The sequence below is a fragment of the Prorops nasuta genome, unplaced genomic scaffold (assembly GCF_024137725.1).
Source record: "Prorops nasuta isolate Cenicafe-Biocafe unplaced genomic scaffold, Cenicafe_Pnas_1.2 PNAS00027, whole genome shotgun sequence".
NCBI lineage: Eukaryota > Metazoa > Arthropoda > Insecta > Hymenoptera > Bethylidae > Prorops > Prorops nasuta.
The window spans coordinates 1,604,613-1,626,575 of NW_027116824.1; the positions used below are offsets into that span (position 1 = coordinate 1,604,613).

At 40.4% G+C, this 21,963-nt stretch overlaps 2 protein-coding genes across 6 annotated transcripts; one reads left to right on the forward strand and one right to left on the reverse strand.

Moving 5' to 3' along the window:
• Positions 1 to 86: 86 nt before the first annotated feature.
• Positions 87 to 2,676, reverse strand: GABPI (zinc finger DHHC-type palmitoyltransferase GABPI). Of its 3 annotated transcripts, none has more exons than XM_066742077.1 (4): positions 1,370 to 2,676; positions 1,111 to 1,287; positions 685 to 728; positions 87 to 600 (listed from the first exon to the last, which is right to left on the reverse strand). In XM_066742077.1, exons 1-4 carry the CDS (start codon positions 1,897 to 1,899, stop codon positions 536 to 538), a joined length of 816 nt encoding a protein of 271 aa, XP_066598174.1. In that variant the 5' UTR covers positions 1,900 to 2,676; the 3' UTR covers positions 87 to 535. The 3 variants fall into 3 exon arrangements, with proteins under 3 accessions (XP_066598174.1, XP_066598175.1, XP_066598173.1); XM_066742078.1 differs by having other exon boundaries at positions 89 to 728; positions 1,370 to 1,530; positions 1,633 to 2,675; XM_066742076.1 differs by having other exon boundaries at positions 91 to 728; positions 1,370 to 2,673.
• Positions 2,152 to 21,616, forward strand: mv (lysosomal-trafficking regulator mauve). 3 transcript variants are annotated; one of them, XM_066742070.1, is made up of 21 exons: positions 2,152 to 2,271; positions 5,127 to 5,420; positions 6,161 to 6,246; positions 6,569 to 6,831; positions 9,818 to 12,178; positions 12,254 to 12,319; positions 13,217 to 13,374; positions 13,457 to 13,710; positions 13,785 to 13,954; positions 14,024 to 14,560; positions 14,650 to 14,754; positions 14,833 to 15,519; positions 15,591 to 15,787; positions 15,883 to 19,492; positions 19,577 to 19,717; positions 19,803 to 20,020; positions 20,122 to 20,473; positions 20,557 to 20,693; positions 20,752 to 20,990; positions 21,064 to 21,345; positions 21,414 to 21,616. In XM_066742070.1, the coding sequence occupies exons 2-21, from the start codon at positions 5,346 to 5,348 to the stop codon at positions 21,613 to 21,615; spliced, it is 10,140 nt and encodes a 3,379-aa protein (XP_066598167.1). In that variant the 5' UTR covers positions 2,152 to 2,271; positions 5,127 to 5,345; the 3' UTR covers position 21,616. The 3 variants fall into 3 exon arrangements, with proteins under 3 accessions (XP_066598167.1, XP_066598165.1, XP_066598166.1); XM_066742068.1 differs by lacking the exon at positions 2,152 to 2,271 and adding an exon at positions 3,705 to 4,261; XM_066742069.1 differs by lacking the exon at positions 2,152 to 2,271 and adding an exon at positions 3,705 to 4,261 and having other exon boundaries at positions 6,569 to 6,762.
• Positions 21,617 to 21,963: the final 347 nt, after the last annotated feature.

Here is a 21,963-nt window from a genome sequence, read left to right on the forward strand (position 1 = left end):
GCTCGTCGCAAAGTGTAATACTATCAATATCCGATGTATATAAATACAAATAAGATTTTAATCAGCATAATTACGAATTAAATAATATTGTTTATTAGAATAATCATTGCGCAATGGCCATTTTATCACAGTTACAATATATATATATATATACACATATATTCATTCATGTCTGTTTAACTTATATATATATGTATATACAAACGGTGCGTGAGATCTGAGTAAAAAGAATCAAGAATTTGATGGAGATGATACATTGATGTCGCTATTTGTATATTATGAGCAAATCTTTTACAAACCTATCAATTGTGCTCTATTAAACAAGATAATCCATTATCCTATTATTGGAGCGTCAAAATATATCACGCGAGTCTTCATGATGAAATTGTTCAATGGGTTTGTACAGTTACATGTCAAAGATTGTTTTGAAGTTTTGGCCTTACAATTTCACTTGATTTGTTCAGTAGTAAATTTTGCAACAAGATGAAAACGTCTTGTGCACAATAATTGAGTATTCCTAATCTTAAATTGGTAACTAAGTCTTACAGCAAAATAATCTCGATACGTTTTTAACCATTTCATGGTCGTACGGACTTTCAGCTAGAAGGAGACGTCTTTCGTTAGACGTTGTACCGAGGTAAATGAGCCATAGATGATAAAGGAAATAACAGAGCAGCACCATACCTACTAGTAGACTATACAGCGAGGAGACAAAACACAGGGCTATGCTGAAACAATATATACATTATTTCATGTGTGTACATTAAGTATTTCAAGCAAACAGTTGCGTGACATATTATCTATCCAACTTTTATATTGTCCGAAAGCAAATAAGAGATATTACTATATTTACGACATTAACAGGCAGTCTCGACAATTATCATTATCTTTCGATTATTAACGTTTGCATTATAAATTTTCTGTATATCTCTGGCTTCATTCCTTTTGCTTATGCATCAGTAATAACCAATTAAGTTTTGTTCATTCTAGATACTTCAACTTATGGATCTTCTACACTTTTACAATTTAACTTCCGGAGAAAATGTTGGCATCTTTAATATGTCTGCAGCAAGTTGTTGGTTTTAAGTATAAGTAACACATAATACATACTCCAGTTCATAATATACATCACTGCAATCATCTGGCAGTAGAATTGTTCCAATAAGAATAAATGGATGGCAAACACTGGTCATAGTTAGATTCGACCCATAAATAAATGCAAATGCTGAGAAAAATAAGCAGAATAAGTACCATCGTAGATTACTGGAGCCTATACAGCAATCCAACCTATGCAAAATTTATGTCTTAGTTAGTTTTATAAAAGAAAAGAATCAAGTAAGGAAACAAAAATGGAGGAAAGAACTATTACCATCTACAATGATATTCTCTATTGAGAATACATGTCTGGCATAACCTGCAGTGGTAAGCTCTGGATGGTGCTCTTCTTCTGCAGGTAGTGCATAATTCTCCGCTTCCTTCCCCAAGCTCCAAGCCTTGAATCAGTGCACTCTCTTGCGTTCCACAATCAGCCTTGAGTTTTGTCTCGTAACCACACCATATGCCCCCAACAACACAGACTATGAAAATTAAATTTTCCTCAGGTAGAATTTCAAGCAAAGGAACAACACTAACCTCGAAAATTATCATCAAGAATAGAACACTAGTAATGGTCCACATGAGAAAGAATTTAGTCCGAAGGAGGAACCTGAGAAAATTGTGATGGAGATAATAAACTAGTATTGGCGTCGCGAGGAAAATAAAAAGGGTCCATAGAAAAGCCTGAGCCGCTATAACCGCCAATGTTGGAATTGCAAAAAGCGGTATCACAGCGTCCACCGAAATCTGTTTAGCACCGCCTCTGAGGCTGCATGGTTTTCGAAGCTTCTCCCAGAAGCTCATCGTCCTCTTTGTCTCTTTGACAATCGGTGGATTGTGCTGTATTCTTCCTGTGGTGGACAGGTGAACGGTTGAATGGGTAAACGATCAAATCCAAATCAAGCAATAACTTTGACAGTCTTCACCGTTTATACAACTTATACTTATACTCCCTAACCCCTATATAGCGTATATCTTCTGCTGGCCAGCCTATACCACGAACGAATAACCAAACCAACCACAGTCACATAGTCCACAATATTATACCACTGCACTATAGGGCTAACTATAACCGAGCAAAAGGATCAAAAGGATACAAGAACAGGATCAGCGAGATCAGTCAGTAAAGGAGCAGAGCCGGACAACTTCATAAACACACTAGCTTCTTCTTTTCAGGTTAGAAATTTAATGACCAGTCTAATAGTTTGAAACAGCCAGATAAACTATTTGTAGTTTATCAGAATTGAATCCTTGATTTATAATCTTTTAGTTTTACCACGAATATTTTTATTAATAGCATTTTTAAATTTGGGATGGTACACGAAATGCATTACGTATAATTTGTAGACTCTACTCACATACAGTATCTTTTACTGCATTCTTTTCAATGAATCATTTTATCAGTCGGAATTCGGAGTAGGAAGTCATGTCACAAGACATTTTGAGGAACAGAGATAATCGACGACTGATATATGTTGGTATATAGGGATTTCACTAGACCAGCATTTTTAGCCGGAGAAGCTTATCTTTGGTAGAATGACCGACTAGGATACGATAATCGATCGATTTTTGTCGCTATAGAGTAGAAACTGATAAGTGTCGAATAATATGAAATAGAATGATTCAATTCTAGTTGCTTTTTCTAAGATTTGTAATGAATTATAGGAGAATGTAAGACAAAAGATAATGAAGAGAGAGGGGAAAAGGGAATTCAGTTTATTGGTTGATATTAGAATGTGCTTCGTTTAAACTGAAAAAAGGCGGGAATGTGATGTAAGCTGAATCAGTGGTTACTTTACGGACGTGAAGCATTTTATCAAAAAAAAGTATGGGTATAAAATCTGGTTGGAGTCTCTGTAATTATAATCGGAGGCAAGCATAGCGAAGGTCAGACGTTATCACTGTCGTTTCGCTGTTTATCGGCCAGTGCACGCATGGTGAAAATTGTCTCACGATAATCCACTTATTGGTGTATAAGAGTGTCTAAGGGATGAGGTAAGGAAGAGAGGGTCTCTATAATTATCGGACGCAATCGAATTATATAGGAATTAATCAATCTTACATAATGTATACGAAATAAAACATAACGTAGCTGTTTACATGTTTCTTTTGGTTTTTAAATAGTTTCGTTTCTAATTTGAGAGAGAACTAAAGCTCGAGTTATAAGTATTGGAAAGTATAATGAAAGAAAGAAAAAAAGAAAAATAGTTGAAACGGTCGGGTTGACTCGTCTTGCTTCGTCTTTACCGATCGAAGCTTGGGGGTAACAGGGGGCTTTTGATTTTTCCCCTCTTGCACGTGTTCCCCAGTTCTTATCTCCCCTCTCCTCCACCACCACCTCCTCCTTCTCTTCTTCCTTTTTACGAGACTCTTGCAAAGTCCCGTCAATTATTCATATATTAATCGAAGTTTTCCTCTTTGCTTTGCAGTTGATAATAAGGTTACACATGCTGCGTATTCCACTGGTTAATAATTATTCATTGGTTGAGGTTAAGAGAAATCTCGAAGGATCTTCCCGCCTTTTTTTTCGCACCCTAAAGTGATTGAGCTATGATTGAGTCCTACGAAAGAGACGACACCGTTATCAAATGAATCATCGAGAGAAAGATATATATATTGTAGACGACGACTTGCAAACTAGGGGGCTCGTCCAAGTTGTGTGTGTGCGTTAGTGCGTACGTGCGTGCGTTTCGACTCGGCCATGCTCTTTGCTCAGTCAGTTCCGGTCCTGAGTCTCGAGTGCTCTCGAGTCCTCGGAATCGATGCACCAATCCGATCAGTCCTTATCGAGCCACACTGAAGCAAAAATACCCTGATTGAACAATGAAAAATAGTTTGGTTCGTGCGAATCGTGCTTCGACCTTGATTGAAGTGTGTGTTCTATTAGTTCGATTTCTATCCGAGTAGAAGCTTTCGTTAGAAATAATAATAGTCAGAAAAATGAGGTTTCTGGAAAAATTCGATCGAAAAAAACAGCAAGATTACGATTTGCTATGGATGATACAGGCTAAGATTTTTGGAAGGGAAGATTGAGATGATCGTTCCTTGGTCCGAGAGTGCAGGAGGCAGATTGACGGTGAACCAGCCGGCAGCTTCGCCTGTACTTAAAAACAAAGCGCGCGGTCTTCCTCGAATAGATAAGGACGGTATTTCAGATTCATCGACTGTAAGTAACGTATAATATGTTTATATGGAATGTATTTATTTTAATATGTACATAATATGTATATATACTATAATAGAATAGCAGCGCCCGTAACCCGATAACGACAAGCTTTAGCAGGCTTCGTGACTCTTTACGTAATCCAGCTGATCGACTGCAGTCTCCTATATCTCCCTTTTTCGAGTTAATCGCAAGCCGCTAAATTTTTTGTCAAATTTCTTTTTATTTATTTTCATTTATACCATAATAGAATATATAGCAGCATCCGTAACTCGATGACGGGAAGCTTTTGCTGGCTTTGAGCCTTGTTACGTAAGACATCTAACCAACTACAATCTCTTTCTCCGTTCTTCGAGTTGATCGAACGCTATTCGATTTTTTTGCATCAAAATATTGGTCGAATTCTCAGGCGACATGAATGTGTCTCAAGAACCTTCCTAGAATATTTCCCCAAGATTAAAAAATTAATAATTCTCTTTATCAATATATTTTTCCATAGCTTCAAAATAATCATCGAATTCCCCTATATTATTCATACGCTCCAAGAATATTCTTGGAATATTTTCCTCAAAAGATTCAAATTAACAACACTATTACTTATTATATTTTTCCTATAGCTTCAAAACAATCACCGCATCTCCTAACATTATTCAAATGTTCCAAGAACGATGCTGGAACATTTTCCTCAATATTCAAACTATAATAATACTCTTAAATAAATTTGTTGTACAGCTTCAAAACAAATATCGTATTCCCTTACATCATTATCCGATTAAACATTTCTAGAATATTTTTTTCAAGTTTCATTGAACAGAACTGAACTGAAATGTTTTGTGTATAGCATCTAATTTTTTTTTTGAATTTTCAGGCAATAATCGGATGGGCCAAGAACGCTTCCACAAATATTGTCCTCGAAAGGGGTTTACGAGCTTTTGCTTGCAACTACGAGGCAACCAGCTATGAGGTCGACGTGATCGAGTCTACAGAAGGGGAGGGGGAAGAGGAGGAGGAGGAGGAGGAGGAGGAAAAAGAAGAAGAGGAAGAGGATAGCGACGGTAGAACGCATGACTCTGGCGAGCACTTAGGGATGTCTTCGGCTCCCGTGAACAAACTGCAGATCCTCTGGGACAACTTTATCCATGCAGAGCCTCAAAGTTACGAGGTATACAACTTTTTTGTATTACGCAGTAAAAATTGTAAACACTGTATGTATACTACTCGATGAACCATAGTAGACCGTAAGTGAGAGCAGTTGGAGAGCGATGACATACAAGTATCGTTCGTACGTACACATACACAAGTACAGTGATGCCTCACCATACTCAGTTTACCCGTTTACCAACCACGATAAATATTACACCAAATATTACATAACATTTGCTGAAGGGAAGAAGAAAATACTCAATGACAAGGATCGAGGTTGGATTAGAATGAAGAAGCAAGACGCCACTTTCACCTACACTTTTGCACGAGGATCTCTCACTGACTGTAGTGGTAGTGGTGAGTCTACGTGACGTTCAGCACGTAGCATTGCCATTGTAAATAAGATGGAAGATCCGTTAGAGGCTCGTCAGCCTATGGACATGAAGAATTTTCTTGAAAAAACTATCATCCTCGTGTTGCAACCACGAGATTCTAGACCAGAGACTGCTACACGTCCAGATGAAAATCATGAGCACGTGCAGACGCAAACGTTTGCCTCAATACGACGCGTACCACGTACCGTGTGCAACGAGATTCATCCTACATGTATTATCTTATCAGCCACGCTTGAAAATATTACTAATAACGATATATCTTTCTTTGCATCTTGGGAATTCGTCTTTTGTTTTCTCACTGCTGTATTATTATGATTATTAGGATCTTATTTGTCAGTTATTTGAAGACACTATCGTTTTTCAGAAATCCTCCTGGCTGGACGTTTTTCTTGCCGAACTACTCGCTCAGGTGAAAGAAGGCAAGGATGCCAAAGATGCTCTTTCATTCTGGTGAGTATTCGAGGAACGAATGCTCGACGAAATAAGGATGAGGATCGCAATAACGAGTGTACATAGTCGGCTAGTAGAGCTAGATTGAAATATGAGAAGGAAGATTGTGTTACAGCTTCGTGTGGTTTGTTCACTGATTTACTCACGGCGTTGCGTTTACCATGTAAAATTTTTCCTTATTTTTTGGAGAGAATAAAAATTGACGAGAGAGAGAGAAGGATGAATGCAGATCGAGATCGAGACAGGGATAGAGATAGAGATAAGAAGAGCGATAAGAATAGAAACTCTGTCACACTGAATAAGACTGATTATTGTTTTGCAGTTCGGTCGGCGGTGGTGGAGTTTCTGCTTTGGTCGCCTGCGAATTATTGTCGGACGTTCATGAACTGTGCGAGAAAGAGAAACAAGGAATTGGGGCTGACTGTTGCGGCTCCGAGCTTTTGCCCCTGAGGAATTATCTCCTGGAGGATCGTGGCTGGCGATGCTTGGCTGTGCTTCATCTCCTGGGTGTCAGAGGTTTGTCCTATGGAAGAAAATTGGTCGCTTTGCTGATAGCTCTTTATCCAGTCGCTCATCAATCACCAGGTACTCATTGAACAGCATCTTTGAGAGCTAACCAATGTACAATATTACAAGTCATTTTTTTCAGTAACACTCAATTCTGATCAACTACTATATATACTCTTTCTTCCATTAGAGGAAAATTGTTTTAGCTGCATTTCTTAAAAATTGCCTTTTAATGCACAGTTAGCAGTTTAACCTTTAGACTGCCAGGACTTAGTTAACACGTTCGCTGCCAGCGACGCGACACGCTGGGGCGTCTTATTTAACTGTGCTAGCATGCCTTCGACGCGCCAGAGCGTCTAAATTACAGACGGAGTTTCAGGGTCAGTCTATATCATACGCACTGTAATTCGGTGTTCTCGTTACCGTAGGCGCTCGGGAACGGTATTATCTTATATTTTACAAATACGAAACTCGAAAGAGGTTTAGTGGCACAAACCGACAGTGCAGTGGCAGCGAACGTGTTAAGTATAGCAAAAAATGTTTGTGGAGATTTTTTAGTGTAATTATTGTTCGGGTTAGAATAAGAATTCCTTACTGATAATACAATTTTTATTGTATATGTACACAACCGTATGTTATAAATGAGATCTTTCGAGAAGGGACGCCACCGGAACAGATTGGAAGGGAGAAGCTAAAAAACTAGACTGTGGTGAATCCGCATGAAGTCCTAACAGAGATATACCAGGTGGCGCCACCAAGAAACATATAATATAGAGAAAATAGTACATTTACTTTAACCCTTATGTATATAACTAGCTTTATATGTATACGTTGTTACACAACCGAGGTACCCATGTACCCATTTTCCCTTTTTTTATTTTTTAAGTTCTTGTGCAAACGGAAACGATTTAAATTATTTCGTTAGTTAAATAAATAACAAAAATACAAATTTTTAAAATGTGTCTAAGACTTTTAGTATATATTATGATGGCCATGAAACAGGAAAAAGTTAGGGTCTGAGTATTACTCGGGTAGCGCGCGATCGATTTTAACCCATAGTTATATTTGTGTGATGAGTAAATTGCTAAAAGGGATAACAATGTCATGAAAATTTCTGTATACCTGTTATACCAATGAAACATTTTTAAGAGTTAATAATGAATAACTGAATCAAAACATCTTTTTTAGTCTAGTGGGTACACGGGTACCCGGTTGTGCACATAACCCAGACAACACAGGTACTTCCACGGACTATCCCATGGATATATTTGTAGGATTTTTGAGATATCCCAAGGATTATCCAATTTACTCCTGGGCAGTTCTGAGGATATCCCAAGAACTGCACTATTACCGCCTCCTTACCATTCTATTTCTATCCTTGGGATATCCATAAATTTATTCTTTGGAGATTTTGAGGATTATAATAGGGTACACTCCTGAATATTACAACAAACGTTATGTATTTCAAAACTACTTTTATAGACTTCAGAAACAGATTTTATGAGTTTTATGAATGCATATATTACTTTCATGAACATTGTTTATAAATATTATAGCGTCAATTATTAATTTCATAAACTGATTTTATGGATATTAAAATCAATTTTTAGTATGTAATAACTACAATTATTTATTTGACAAATTGCTTTCTTAAATATTAAAATTGCAATTAATTATCGAATTTGTTGAGAATGGCAACGTCAACTTATGATTGGGCGATTCAAATATGAGCGCCATCTTTTAGTATGAGATGGCAACACCGTAGTGGTAACAGTTAGTCCGTTAATGGTAGCTGAAGAATAAAGATGTGAAGCTGTGTTACTTATTATAACTTAAATATAATAAAGAATATATATATATACAAAGAATTTATTGTATAGCTAGAAGGACGTCATTTTATATTCAAAATCGTAACAGAATTAAAGACATTTATGCACTGACAGAAACATACATTATCGGACGAAATGTGGTTGGCTGAATTACACCGTATTTAACCTCACGGCACAGGTCGGACTACTGCATTTCCTTTGATAATTCAACATATTTTTATCAGTGTCAGCATTGTATTAACGAACATAAACAATTAAACCTAACAAATTGGAAGAAATCTATGTATACTTTCTAGGGAGGGTTTGGGGAAGTATATATATACAAATCGCATTGATAAATTGACAAGTTTACGCAATTAATGGATAGTTCAGTGTATCTGTCTCTCTCTTATATGTTAACTGGGTAGTATGAAGGCCACTAGCGAGAAAGAACAGAAATCTGGAAAACGTGTTTATCACTTCTGAAATATTTTATAATCCTTAAAATAACTGTACATGAGTAATTACTTAGTTGTTTTATTTATTGCGTGTATATATATATATATTACGATATAATATGCTACCCAGATAGCACAATGGCTGCAGGAAACATCCTGAGGAACTCCTGAGGATATCCAGCGTCCTATTGTTATCCTCAGGAGTTCTCTAGGATGTTTTCTGCACTGGTATCCGGGCGGTATTGCATTATAAATATAAATAATAGTAAACGGAGCAAATTCAATCCTCGTTGATTATTTTAGGATAGTCCAAATATAAATATACATCCTGTGGATAAACCTAAAACGTTTATATGCTAGCTGGGATAAAAAGTGCAAAGTGCCTGTTTAAAAATCCTTCGATTATCCTACGAATGTCCCATGTAAATGGAATAGGATATCCATCGGCTAACCTATGGATGTCTTATATTGTAATCCTATGAATGATCCCTAGGATATTTTACGAATATCCCATAAATTACCTGTGAACTACAGTACACATGAATCGTCCTTAGGCTATCCCGTGAATTACCGAAATATCTTTAGAACAAGCGGGACATTTTCGGGACGATCCCGAGGATATCATGTGCTATCTAGGAAGGATTAACAATTATAACGCTAACGGTCAAAATAGTCTTAGGTGAGATTATAAAATTGATTGGGAAATAACTGTGGCAGTCTAAGGGTTAATGAATATGTAGGATTTTTATGTGTGGAAATGTAAGCTGAATAGAATAGTAATTTTGGGAATTTTTGCAGCGTTGCGGAAGAGGGGGAGTAGCCGAACGGAAGCGGTCGAGAAGAAAGAGGAGGGAAAGGAGAAATTAAGAGAAAAGAAGGGTGAATCCGAGAAGAATCCGTACATAAGGTTTCACCGGGACAACGAGGATACCGTAGATACGGTGAACATCGTAGCCCACGTGAGGCGAAAAGAGAAATCGTCAGTGCGTAGCTCTTTGATAAATTGCGAAGGAAATGGTGCGTCGCCGGCAAGGAGGAGGACGACAACGACGAGTAGAAGGCAGAGCGCAGCTGCTGAAAAACTGTCGCTGCGTCCCCCGGAAAATGAAGCCAGCAGTGAATCCGACCTCCTGACGGATGCTATAGATCAAAGTCGTTCGCTTACCCTAAAATTCCGCCAGAATCCTATGGATTTTGAGTACTTCACATCGGTGGTGCGTAGCGATGATGAGCAACGATGGCAGACAGCTCTCTACGAAATGCCAAGTCGTCCTGCGAAAAAAACTGCGAAGGACTACGTGGACGCTAGGATCGAGAGAGTATTAAACAGTAGAATCAGCAGTTTCGAGATCAGTTTGTTGATAATCGAACTACTGCAGGGATTGAGGGAATACGATAATCCAAGCGAGCAAACGCCAGCTGTCCAGGTTCTGAAATTCGCACTTGACACTCTGTGGTCCTTGCAGTTCAATCTCTCAGAAATCAGACGCTTGTCCCCGTTAGAATCTGTCACCCTGAAAGCTGCAGCTAGCAGATTGATGCTAACAGCCTTGGAGCGTGCGTTGCGAGCCGATCAGCCAATCGCAGCTGTCAACCACAATGGATTGTTACCGATGAGTCTGACAATTCTGGAGGATGCGTGCTCCAAGCCAGTCGTCGTGCTCCTGTCACCAGAAGAAGGATCTTTACTGCAAGAGTTCATCTTTGCCACCATTTATGGCATCCTGACATTTTTATATTGCATTCTACACCAACGTGCTACGAATGCAGAACGGATCTCGGATTTCATCGAGCTATTTCAGCTCTTCTCCGATAGCCAGGATGGAAAACTGGTACAAAGGATTATTATAACGATGCTGAGGTTGCCCAGCATCAATGCTGCCATCTCCATGACTCGAGTCAAAAAAATAATCGATACGATCGGTGCGTTGACGAACGGATTAAAGAGGGTCAGGCGGGATTTGGCCCACGCCGTGCGCTGTCGCAGGTCGAAACACAAGTCTTGCTCCATCGACGATACAGGGTCAACTCACAATTTTCATCATTCGGACATTCTAGGAACACCCGCTCACTACCAGGGGATAAGTCATGATCAGAAGGCTCGTAAAGCCTGCTGTATCGCTTCTTTGTTTATGACGCTTATTGGTTTACTGCAGGAATCCTGCTACTTCACCGACGACCTGCAAGTTCGATTATTAAGAGTTACTACGTCGGCTGGCACCTGCTGTTGCTTCCCACCAACTGTTCTAGTCTCATCTATCGTTGCTTTTCTCAAAAAAGGAACTAACATCACGTATGGACCAGCGATCGGCCTACTGGAGAAAATCTTGTTCAAGGAGCTTGGCGCTTATCCGATTTCCGATACTTGCTCGACATGCGTCAGACCCGCAAATTATACCTGGGACTTTGTACAATCTTACAATGAACTCTTAACCGTCAATGATTTAAAATTGTCATACGCGACCATGGCTCATTTGCTTAAAGTTACACCTAATGCCAGATTTTGCGTGAAGCAACAGTTGTTTCTCAAGGTATTCTACCCTTTGCTTTCAAAAGCAAAAATCTCCTACGAGATTGACATCGATAATGCTGTAGCCAAATTTCTCCTACAATCCTGTTTGTCAGTGTTGTCGAATCTACTGGGAAATTTGCCAATCTACGAGAGCTTTATCGAAATGAACGGACTCGACAGAGTCCTGAATCTGTTGCCAGATTTGAATTTTACCAGAAGCGCTTATGCTCTGCTGGAAGTGGCCGTTTCTATGGAAATATGGAAAACGTATTCGGAGAACTGTAGCATTAGTGTCAGTGTTAACACTAGGATTGATTGTAACAGCAGCGATGACCTTGGTGATAATGCGGTTACCAATTATTTCTTTGATCTGCTGGAGAAACAAACCATTGAATTACTAAGTATTCTTGATAATAATGAGGAAAAACTGGAAGATTCGACTGAGAAGAAAACTGACTCTGAGGAAACAACTGATATTGGGAGAACGATACTGTACCAAAACAGTGCCGCATGGAGAGCAGTAGCCAGCTTATCATTGTATTGTCCAAATTTTCGAACTCGATTCTCTAATCATAGAGTATCGGAACAAGGTTCTCGTCTAATTAAACTATTAATCGTGCGAATAGGTACAAACAATAGTATAAAAGGTAAATAAAACTTTTCACATTTAAGTTCTTTCTCTCTCGCTCCTTGATCTGATTCTATTCTGGTTACTCTTGCAGGTCCAGGTAAATCAGCGTACAGGCTTCTCGAAGCATTGATCACGTGCTGTTTAACAGCTTCGTTTGGTAAGTGCCTTTATCTCCATTTAAATAATGAATCATTAAACGTAGTGTGAGAGATTTGATCCGTTATGGCTTTCAAAGAAGTCAAGTATGGTTAAGGAAAAAAGGATAGAAAGAAGACTGCGAAACCACAGTGATATACGCAGATTGGTTAACAATTAAGTTAAGGGAAGCAAGGTTCCGAAAAATCGTATGTAATACGATGATCCTATAAGCACTGAAGAGGATAGGAACAAAACTCCTAGGTATATGAAAGACCGTGCTGTTGCACTCCAAAGCGGAACTAGAGAGCAGAGTCTCTAGGGTTTCGACGTAATCGAGATAGAGAGTGAGCAAGTGCAACTCACGGAATTAAGTATCTCACAGGCAAAACCTTACCAGCGAGAAAGCCGCTACGCGAGTCAGCCACCTGGCGGCGTTGTGCTGAACTATGAGGAGGAAGAGAGACATAGGCTGGAATTCATAGTCGTTACTTATATTTAAGTCTGACTTAAAGTTTCGATTATCCTTTCTCATTTAATAGTAATAGAAAAAGATAATCTATGTTTAATTCGGTCTTAAATATAAATAATGACTATGAATACCGGTCATAGAGTGTGCTAGAGCGAGTCGGCTCGAGTCTCAAACCGCTCACAATAACAGACCTAAAATCTCGAACACATGGTGTATAAGAGAATTCGTCGTACACAGCTGCGGATTATCCGAAAAGACGCTTCTGCGCTAAATCCATGGTGAAAATAGTTCAGTGCGTAAACATCTCGCAAAGACATAAGTAGTTCATCGTTGTGAAAGAATCTAGTTAATAGGAAAGCGCAAAAATTTATATGATTGGTGATTCTCCCGTTGTGCACGACGGGGGACCGAAGATCTTACAACCATGTAACATGAATTGTGTCATAGGTGGAGACTTTGACATTGTACTACAAGTGAGGAAGGTCCTAAAAGATACTGGGATAAAGCTGGGTCAAGGAATAGCATCGATAGTGGAGGCTTTACTAAGGGTTTCTATGCTGAAGCCAGCCCATGAGCAGAGGCCTCCGCAACAGCTTCGGCCTAGGGTAACTTTATTAGAAACTCGTTAAACAGTTGTATTTGGTGTGTTTCCCTTGTTCGTTGATAAAACGTTTAATAATTATGCAGTTGCCTACAATAACGTTGGATGCTTTGCCGGATTGCACAGCGGAGGATAGTAGCACTGGGGAATACGTGACAGCTGATGATGGTTACGAGGCTGACGTGGAAGTTCCGGGACACAACAGTCCTCGAAATGGAAGCAGTAGCAGCAAGAAAAACAATCCGATTAATGCGATGAATGAGCCAACGAGGGGTCAAGCGAATGCTCATCCTGCTTTATGTTCATTGGCTGTTGATCTTTTAATTCACTTTGCTGAACAGTTAGTACATAATTATTATATTGCAATTAGTCTTCGAATGGTGTTCATAAATTTACTGATAATGCATTTAACAGGGGTTTAAATGTAGAAAGAGCTACAGTCGTTACTAGTGGATTGCGTAAGGCATCGGTCACGTGCAGAGAAAGCACGTCCAGTTGTGCCGCACTTGCTGGGACAGGTGCAATAACTCGGATTCTGAATGGGTTTAAAGATATTTTCATCTCCAGGGACTCCCAATATACAGGTAAATTATATAGTCTATTTTTGTTAATAACGGTGAATCGTTACTGTATAATTAAACGTGTCATTGTAGATTTGCAGAATGCTGCGTTGGAGGTTCTGACGCTTCTTGCGGCGCAATCCGTATCCCCCGTCGAGCTGGTAACATACCTGTCGCTCTTCAAAAATAAGGAACCACCTCTTCGAGAATTACTCGAACCACTATTCCGTCTTGTTCTCAATTCACGACCACAGCCACACTTTATTATTTCGTTTCCTGTGCATCGGGATACGTCGTCTCAGTCGCTGGCCAAATCAAAGCTCCATTCGGAAGAGAGCAACAAGAACTTAGAAAAAGTTGAGACGTTAGTTAGCAATTTTAGAAGGAGACATTTGGCAGCAGGGATTTGTAGTCCGTGGTCAGTCCACGCTACGTGTTTGCCTATCGGTCCAGAATTGTCCTGGCCAATTTGGCTGCATGGCTGTTCTATTTCCATGTGGTTGAGAGTTGAACGTGGACTACCAGCGAATGGTAGGGGAACAGTTTTGGCTAGTGCCTCTCCTCTATTGGACTCTGATAACGAGAGCCTCTCCGATTGGGGAGTTTTATCAGATAACTGGAGCCGCGAAGGTATAAGAATGTAGACAGTCAGTGGTGACCCCTGATTAAAAAACACCGTCCAGAAATAATACTAATTAATTGTATTTTGCTTGACACAGTTTTGGCTGGTTCATCGTCGCCTCCAGCTCCAGTATCTATCGTCCATCTAATGTCCATTGGATTCGAATCTTTGATCTTAGAAACCTGGCTCGATCTCAGAACAGGTAAGAAAGAAATAAAACAATATTGTCATTTATGATTATGCCACATGTTTCACTCATCCATTTATTTACTAATTGCAGATAAATTAATTTTACGCCTCACTCGTCCAGATGACAAAACGAATCGAACGATATCAGAAACTTCAATCAGTGGAATGTTACCTTCGGGACGCTGGCATCATCTTTCAATTAATTTTAAGGATACCGTTTTGAATAAGCGTAGCGCAGTAGTCCAAGTTGTGTTATGGGTTGACGGTTGGAGGGAGATTAGCGCACAACTTCCATTCGATGGATTATTAGTGAGAAAGCCAGGAACGACATGCGTCTTACTGGGGCAAATTGGATCGAGCAACATCGGGGCATGGTATCTTGGAAATCTCATGGTTTTCAGGTGTCCCGTATTTACGAAGGAAAGAGCCCTCTATCTTGCTGGCTTGGGGCCCAATTATACAAATCTTGCAGAGTGCATCTTAAACAACTTAAAACCTGATTTTGCACCGTTGATCGCCTCAGGTGCATTGAACGGCATTCGAGAAATCAAATTCGAAGGTGGAAAGTTTGACGTTAGTCGAAGAAAGTCTTACGGAGGCACTTATTTACGTCACGCTGTTGAAACGAAAGTTTCGGAAGCTAAGATAGACTGGGACTCTGTAATGGACGCGAAAAATTCGCATCTAGGTGAATTGCAAGATAATTTATTGCTAAGCTATGAAGCGCAAAATCCGAATATCGTTCATCTGTATCCACAAGCTATTGCTAATCCTTCTGGTATGTAAATGGTGCAAGTGTGAGTCTCATGATCAATATTCATACTAACATATACTGGAAATTGTTTTCAGCTGTGGTAAGAAATTTCTTTCCGGGGCAACCAGGATTCAGGGTAGTTTCAGCACCAGAGCACAGAGTTTCACAGCAGCCACCGTTGTCGATAACACCAATCAAGTCGTGTTACCTGGAATGTCAGCAATACAGAGGTCTGGTACCAGCAGCCAGTTTAGTAGGTGGTATGCCAGTATTTCTCTATCTCTTTGCAAGAGTGAGTATAAATTTTTTGGTAAACGTCTCTCTCTCTCTCTCTCTCTCTCTCTCTCTCTCTTTGCCATTATAAACTGTTTAATCAATATTACCCAGGTAGTCGAGTTGAATTCAACCGAGGAAGAACAGGCACTGGCCCTTTCAATAGTTTTACATCTGGCAAAAAGTGACGTGGAATTGCTGAATCAATATCGATCGGAGGGTGGTCCTTCTTTGCTGTTGCGAGTTCTAGAATCTCCCAAATGTCACGCTGGTCGAAAAATTCTAAAGGCCATTCTGGATGCAGCTTGTGACAGCTCTATTCTCATCAAAGACATCACCAGCGGAAATCACTTATTGGCCCAAAATTCTGAAGCTGTCATCACGGATCCAGAATTGATAAATGCAGCTCTAAACGCATGGAGGACTTGGTCCAAATTTGACACTTTGAGCTTGCTTCTGCAAGCGTTGTTGCTATTGTTAAAGGATCAGCATTCGCAACGAGAATTCAACGCATCGCAATTGAACAGAATAGGTATCGTTGACTCGGTACTGACTCTGTGCAAAGAGCACTTCATGTACGAAGAGCTCGGGGCAGCTCTAGACCTTACTACTGGAAACGCTGTAGTGGAATTGGTTCGAGCGTTGATGGGAGCTCCCCCGGAATTTGTTCATTTGGTAGCCATCACAGATTACTTGATACTGGTTCATCAAGCATCAGAGACATATGTCACTCATTCGAAGCACAATATTTATTTCCTCTTACTACCGTTAGCTGACAAGAAAAAAATTGTTAAGATAAATTCTACAGTGACTGATAGAACACGAAGCTCCTCGGAAGAATCCATAGGAGCCGTTGAAATGCGCAAATTGGACAAAGCACTGACAAACGAGCAGATTCAGAAGACCAGAATACCGAAGTGGAGGGAGCGACGAAGCGGCGAAGCTTCCAAGGACACGAGTGCTGGGGAGGATTCTGGAATCGCAGCCAGTGATGGCTCGAATCCTCGCAGTGGCGAAAAACAAGCGTCTTGGACAGACGAGAGACGTGCTTGCCAAGGATTGGTCTGCGAAGGACTATTGCTATTGATGAGGGACGCTGTGAGAGTCTTACCCGACAGCCAAGTAGGCTCCGTCCTGAAGCACGTGTTGAGAGCCGAGCTTCTCCTGGTACTGGCAAACAACTCTGATGCCAGGGTAAGAACAGCGTTGATAAAAGTCGTTCAAACATACCTTCAGCGCGCTACTGACGATGAAGTCAACAGGTTTATTAAGCAGAAATACTTCATTCACTTGGCCAACCAGGTTTCTCTTTATCCTGGAAGCGAGCCACTAGTCGTGGCACTGGAGAATTTGGCTCTAAGAGGACCTACTCTGGCAGCGATGCCACCTTTGATGGCCATGATGGTAAAAGCAGCTGCTACCGAGCCAAATATAGCCAGACCAATAGTCTCTTTCATAACAGATCTCATTGCTAAGAATCCTAACTCCTTGAAATTCCTACTGGAGCAAGGATTGGTCGAAAGCTTGGCTCAGGCATTGATAGGAGTTGGCCATAAGAGCAGCTCGAGCTCCCTGTATCGTGATATTCATGTCTTGCTGATAGCAATAGCCACAAAATTATTGGAGTCACCGGGTAACCACCAAATCCAGGCTATTATAGACATCCACTTGACACTGAATTACGTGGAGCTGAAGGAACGATTCCAGTGCACGAGGAACACTGGCTGCGTGACAGCTGCGAGGGACGCCCAGGTAGCCTTGTTCGACGGAGAGCTGGATGCCCTCACAACTAAAGTATCCAGCCATTCGGGCTTTCGATTAAGGAGCACCACTTCCTATTTGGCTTCAGCTTCTTATTTAGCATCTGCTCTCACGACATCCAGCGAGCAAAGCGATCACGGCTCAAGGTCATCGAGCTATGGAAGCTTACCAGGTGGTGCCCCCAGCACGAGCTTTCGAGAGCCCGGCAAGGCAGAGTTGCACGAGCGTTTTCGAACGATCCTCGTACGCGCGGTGGAGTTCGTCACAATGCTCGACGAATCACCACCACCAACGGAATTGCAATTGGCCAGGAGATTGTTCTCCATTCTGTTGCATGGCTTGTACAATCCGTCCGAAAGGAAAATCCATTGGGGAGCTGGATGGTCCTCGAGGGCGTCGTTGAGAAATTATACTTCCAGAATTATGGTTTGGCTGCTGGCCCCTCATCAAAGCAATAATACCAGGGTTTACGCGGTAAGGTCTCTGATGGAAGAACCAAAGGCGAGAGAAATTCTAGCTTCTTTGTTGGAAGTACATCCTCAAGTGGAACAAAAGTTCATAGTATTCCTTTGGGACCTGCTACGCAGGAGGGACGAGATGCCAAGTGCTGATTCTCGAATATGCGCTGACCTGAGGGAAGCATTGGTCATATGGGATTTGGCCAAAGGATTGGAACAGGCCAGTTCAGAGTTGTGGAATGAAGAATTGACCCTGTTGAGGCGAGAACTCACCAGAGACAAGGACATGTGGGTCGAAAGCAGTATTCCAGCTTTGCAGAGAGTTGGTAATCGATTTGACTCTTTGGCCAAACAATTGAGCGAGAGTGCCATGGCGATAACGCGTGTCGTCGTTGAAGAACAGAATCGGGAGCGCAAGGCCTTCATGGAGAGGCTGAAGCATTCTCGAGCGATGGAGGCACAGGCGGTAGCCAGATGGAGGGAACTAGCCAGACGGTTGACTCACGAAAGAGGCCCGTGGCATTTTCCGGAGAGTTATCCAAATAGCTGGGAGTTGGACCCTACTGAGGGACCAAGCAGGGTAAGGATAAGACTGCAGAGGTGTCACTTGAACATCGACGAGAGATTCTTCATGAATGAACATCGTGAGAAATTGGAAGCAGCCCGTATCGAGCCACCATTGTCCTATTTGTTTACTGGAAATCGTCAGGATGCAAATGCTTCTGCTTTGATCGAAAGACTTCACACCAGTGAAAGAATACGTAAGATGTCTCAGGCGAAGGTAGTGACACCGAGGGCTGAGTTAGCAGGGGAAGCTCTGATAGGGGAGGCTTGTCTCTATTTTGTACCTGACAATCCTGATGCTCCGCTGCACACAGATATTGCTCTTGGTGGTTTGGACCTGGCCATGGTTGGTGGTACTGCTTGGCGACTCGAGGACATTCGAGAATTGCACCGTAGAAGGTACCAATTGCAAGAACGAGCGATCGAGATATTTCTGGTGTCTGGCAGAACCTACTTGTTGGCCTTCAACTCCTCCAAGGAGAGAGACGAGTTCGCTATTGAACTATCCGCTTGTAACTTACCAAGGAGAGTCCCTGGCGATGACCTGGGTGAAGCTCTTTCGTTATGGCGCACTGGAGCACTCACCAATTGGGAATACATTATTTGTCTCAACAAACTCGCTGGTCGTTCCTACAACGACCTCATGCAGTACCCAGTTTTCCCCTTTGTACTTGCAGATTACACCAGCGAGTCCATTGATCTCAACGATCCGAAGATTTATAGAAATTTCAAACGACCTATGGCCGTGCAGGACAAAAAGAACGAGCAGCATTATATCAATAATTACAATTATTTAAAACAGGCATTGTCGGAAGGCTTGAATTTAATTGCTTTGAATCAAGAACCTTTTCATTATGGATCTCATTATAGCAATTCTGGAACGGTATTGCACTTCTTGGTCCGATTACCCCCTTTCACCAGTATGTTCCTGTGCTATCAAGGTATTACTCAGTAGTAAGGGAACTGTACAAAAGCATGGATATAGCAAAGTCTTTTCAAACTATTTATTTTATTATTGTTTACAGATGACAATTTTGATATTCCTGACCGAACGTTTCATGCTCTCGCCACTACATGGCGACTGACCAGTTGCGACTCTACTACAGACGTGAAAGAACTCATACCTGAATTTTTCTATTTGCCAGAATTTTTATTGAATGCAGAAGGTGAGGTTTTCTAACGAACCTTTATTTTTAATTAATATAATAGAAGAATATTTAATTAATATACAATTATATACGATGAAAATAGGTTTTAATTTTGGCGTGAGACAAAATGGTAACCGGGTAGGCGACGTTGAATTACCCAAATGGTGTGGCGATGATGCCCGCATTTTTATACTTGCTCATAGAGCAGCTCTTGAATCGGATTTAGTGAGAGAAGTTTTACCGTATTGGATCGACCTTGTATTTGGCTTTAGGCAGACTGGTAGACCCGCTGTAGAAGCTATAAATGTATTTCATCCTGCGGTATGATTTCCATAATATTTTTTGTTTTGTCTCTATTCATAATTTCTTTTTTATTTATTTTATTATTTATTGTGCCATTATCAGCTATTACGTTCTTGCAGACCTATTACGGATTCAACGTGGAACAAATAGCTGATCCGCTGGAAAGACAGGCGTGGGAAACAATGGTTCGAACATATGGACAGACACCAGCTCAGCTTTTTAGAGCTGCCCATCCTATGCCCGTTCTAAGTATTGGAAACTCTGTATCTCCAGGAACTTATCCACAGGTCATCGATGGTGTTGATGGTATAAAATGGGGCAACTACGTTGGTGCACCTGGTAACGAACCTATTACTTGCTGGAAACACAAGCATAGAGTTCCATTGGCTCTTCTCGTTCCTACAATTACTGGAGACGTTTATGGCCTGCCTAGTTATACTACGCTTTTACTGAGTTACACCAAGGAAAAGGGTACTATTTTATTTTTTTAAAGTGTGGGAGGGGGAGACAATGTACTGTATTTAGTGTAATACAACTAAAGGTATAAATTTAAGGAACAACCATGCTGAGTGGAATGTCCGTCTTGGGAGCAGCTCTTGCTTCTTGGGGAAATAGCGATGGAGTTGCAAGGTTGAAATGTAAAAAAGAACAGCCACCAAGGCCTCTAATTAAATCATCTGGTCTCGATCCCGTAAGTAAAAAAATACATGATTTTTCAAATAAGTGCAGTAATTTCTGATTACCTACAGATCACCATACTCGGGTCAGCTCCAGATTGTAATCAACTATGGGCTGGTCATTTGTCAGGAAGAATCACAGTATACTCATATAACATAGGAAATACTGGAAAGATAGAATTTAGCTCTACTCCAGTATCTGTGCTATTGGCTCATGGGGGCAGAGTAACGACAATCTCTCTCTCCAGAGTTTTTAGCATAGCTGTTTCAGGAGATAGTATTGGTGTGGTCGTAATTTGGGATTTGAATAGGTATAATTTCTTTAAAAGTATAAAGAGCATACAAATATTATGATTTTTCGATAAAATTCCTTTTTCATTACAGTTTGACCTACATTAGATCAGTTATTCGCGATCAACCATACCCTGTTAATCTTGTATCGATAAGCGAAACTTTAGGAGATATTGCGGTCACATACGAACTTCCTCATAATAACGAGGACAATATTTGTTTCACTCACTCAGAATTAAGTGTTCATACCATAAATGCAAGACCTGTAGGCTGTGTTACGTCGAGAAGGAAAATCACAGCGCTTTGTTACAGCAATGCTCCTGAAGGTGTCTCTGTCAATGTCATTGCGACAGGACTGGATAATGGAATTATAAGGTATTTATATCTTGTACTTAACATACAATCTTAGGTAGCTCAATTTACGTATATCTTTTTTACATTAGACTGTGGAGTAGCTGGGATTTGAGGCTTGTCAGAGAAATTGTGAATGGAACTAAAGGATGTGGTGCAATAATTGCCATTACATGGTCTTTGGATCAGCATTACTTATATGCTGCTACGGAAGATTCTACCGTCGTAACTTGGGAAGGTTCAAAACGTTTAAGCAATGGAACACCAAAATTTGTCAATTTGACTTCTCTTTAGTCAGGGATCCGCAAAGTTGGATCTAAATAAATAGTGAGCTAGGATTTATTCATTGTCTTCCATAAAGATGTCATATATTAAATATTTATCATTATTCTGCATTTTTGCAAAGTAACCTTTTTGATTAAAGGAAGCTAAAGTGTGATCTTTAAAATATTTTTAATGAAAAATATTGGCTGTATCTTACAGCTCATTTAAGAAAATTTAACATTTTGAATTTCTTCTGATCATCAAGTCCATTAAAGCGATAAAATACCGAAGTATTATTTTATCATGTTTTGCTTAACATATAATACTCTTTAAACAATACTGATATTTTTATATTTACATTATTTCTATATTATATCT

Bases quoted from the DNA above. Each gene is read 5' to 3' on its own strand.
- GABPI (XM_066742076.1), bottom strand. From the start codon at position 1,899: ATGAGCTTCTGGGAGAAGCTTCGAAAACCATGCAGCCTCAGAGGCGGT. The intron at 1,288-1,369 runs GTAATAGTTCTT...AATTTTGCATAG, and splicing joins AGAGAATATCATTGTAGATG to GTTGGATTGCTGTATAGGCT. The intron at 729-1,110 runs GTATGTATTATG...ATATTGTTTCAG, and splicing joins GATGTATATTATGAACTGGA to CATAGCCCTGTGTTTTGTCT.
- mv (XM_066742068.1), top strand. From the start codon at position 4,130: ATGATCGTTCCTTGGTCCGAGAGTGCAGGAGGCAGATTGACGGTGAAC. The intron at 4,262-5,126 runs GTAAGTAACGTA...TTGAATTTTCAG, and splicing joins GTATTTCAGATTCATCGACT to GCAATAATCGGATGGGCCAA. The intron at 15,520-15,590 runs GTATGTAAATGG...AATTGTTTTCAG, and splicing joins AGCTATTGCTAATCCTTCTG to CTGTGGTAAGAAATTTCTTT.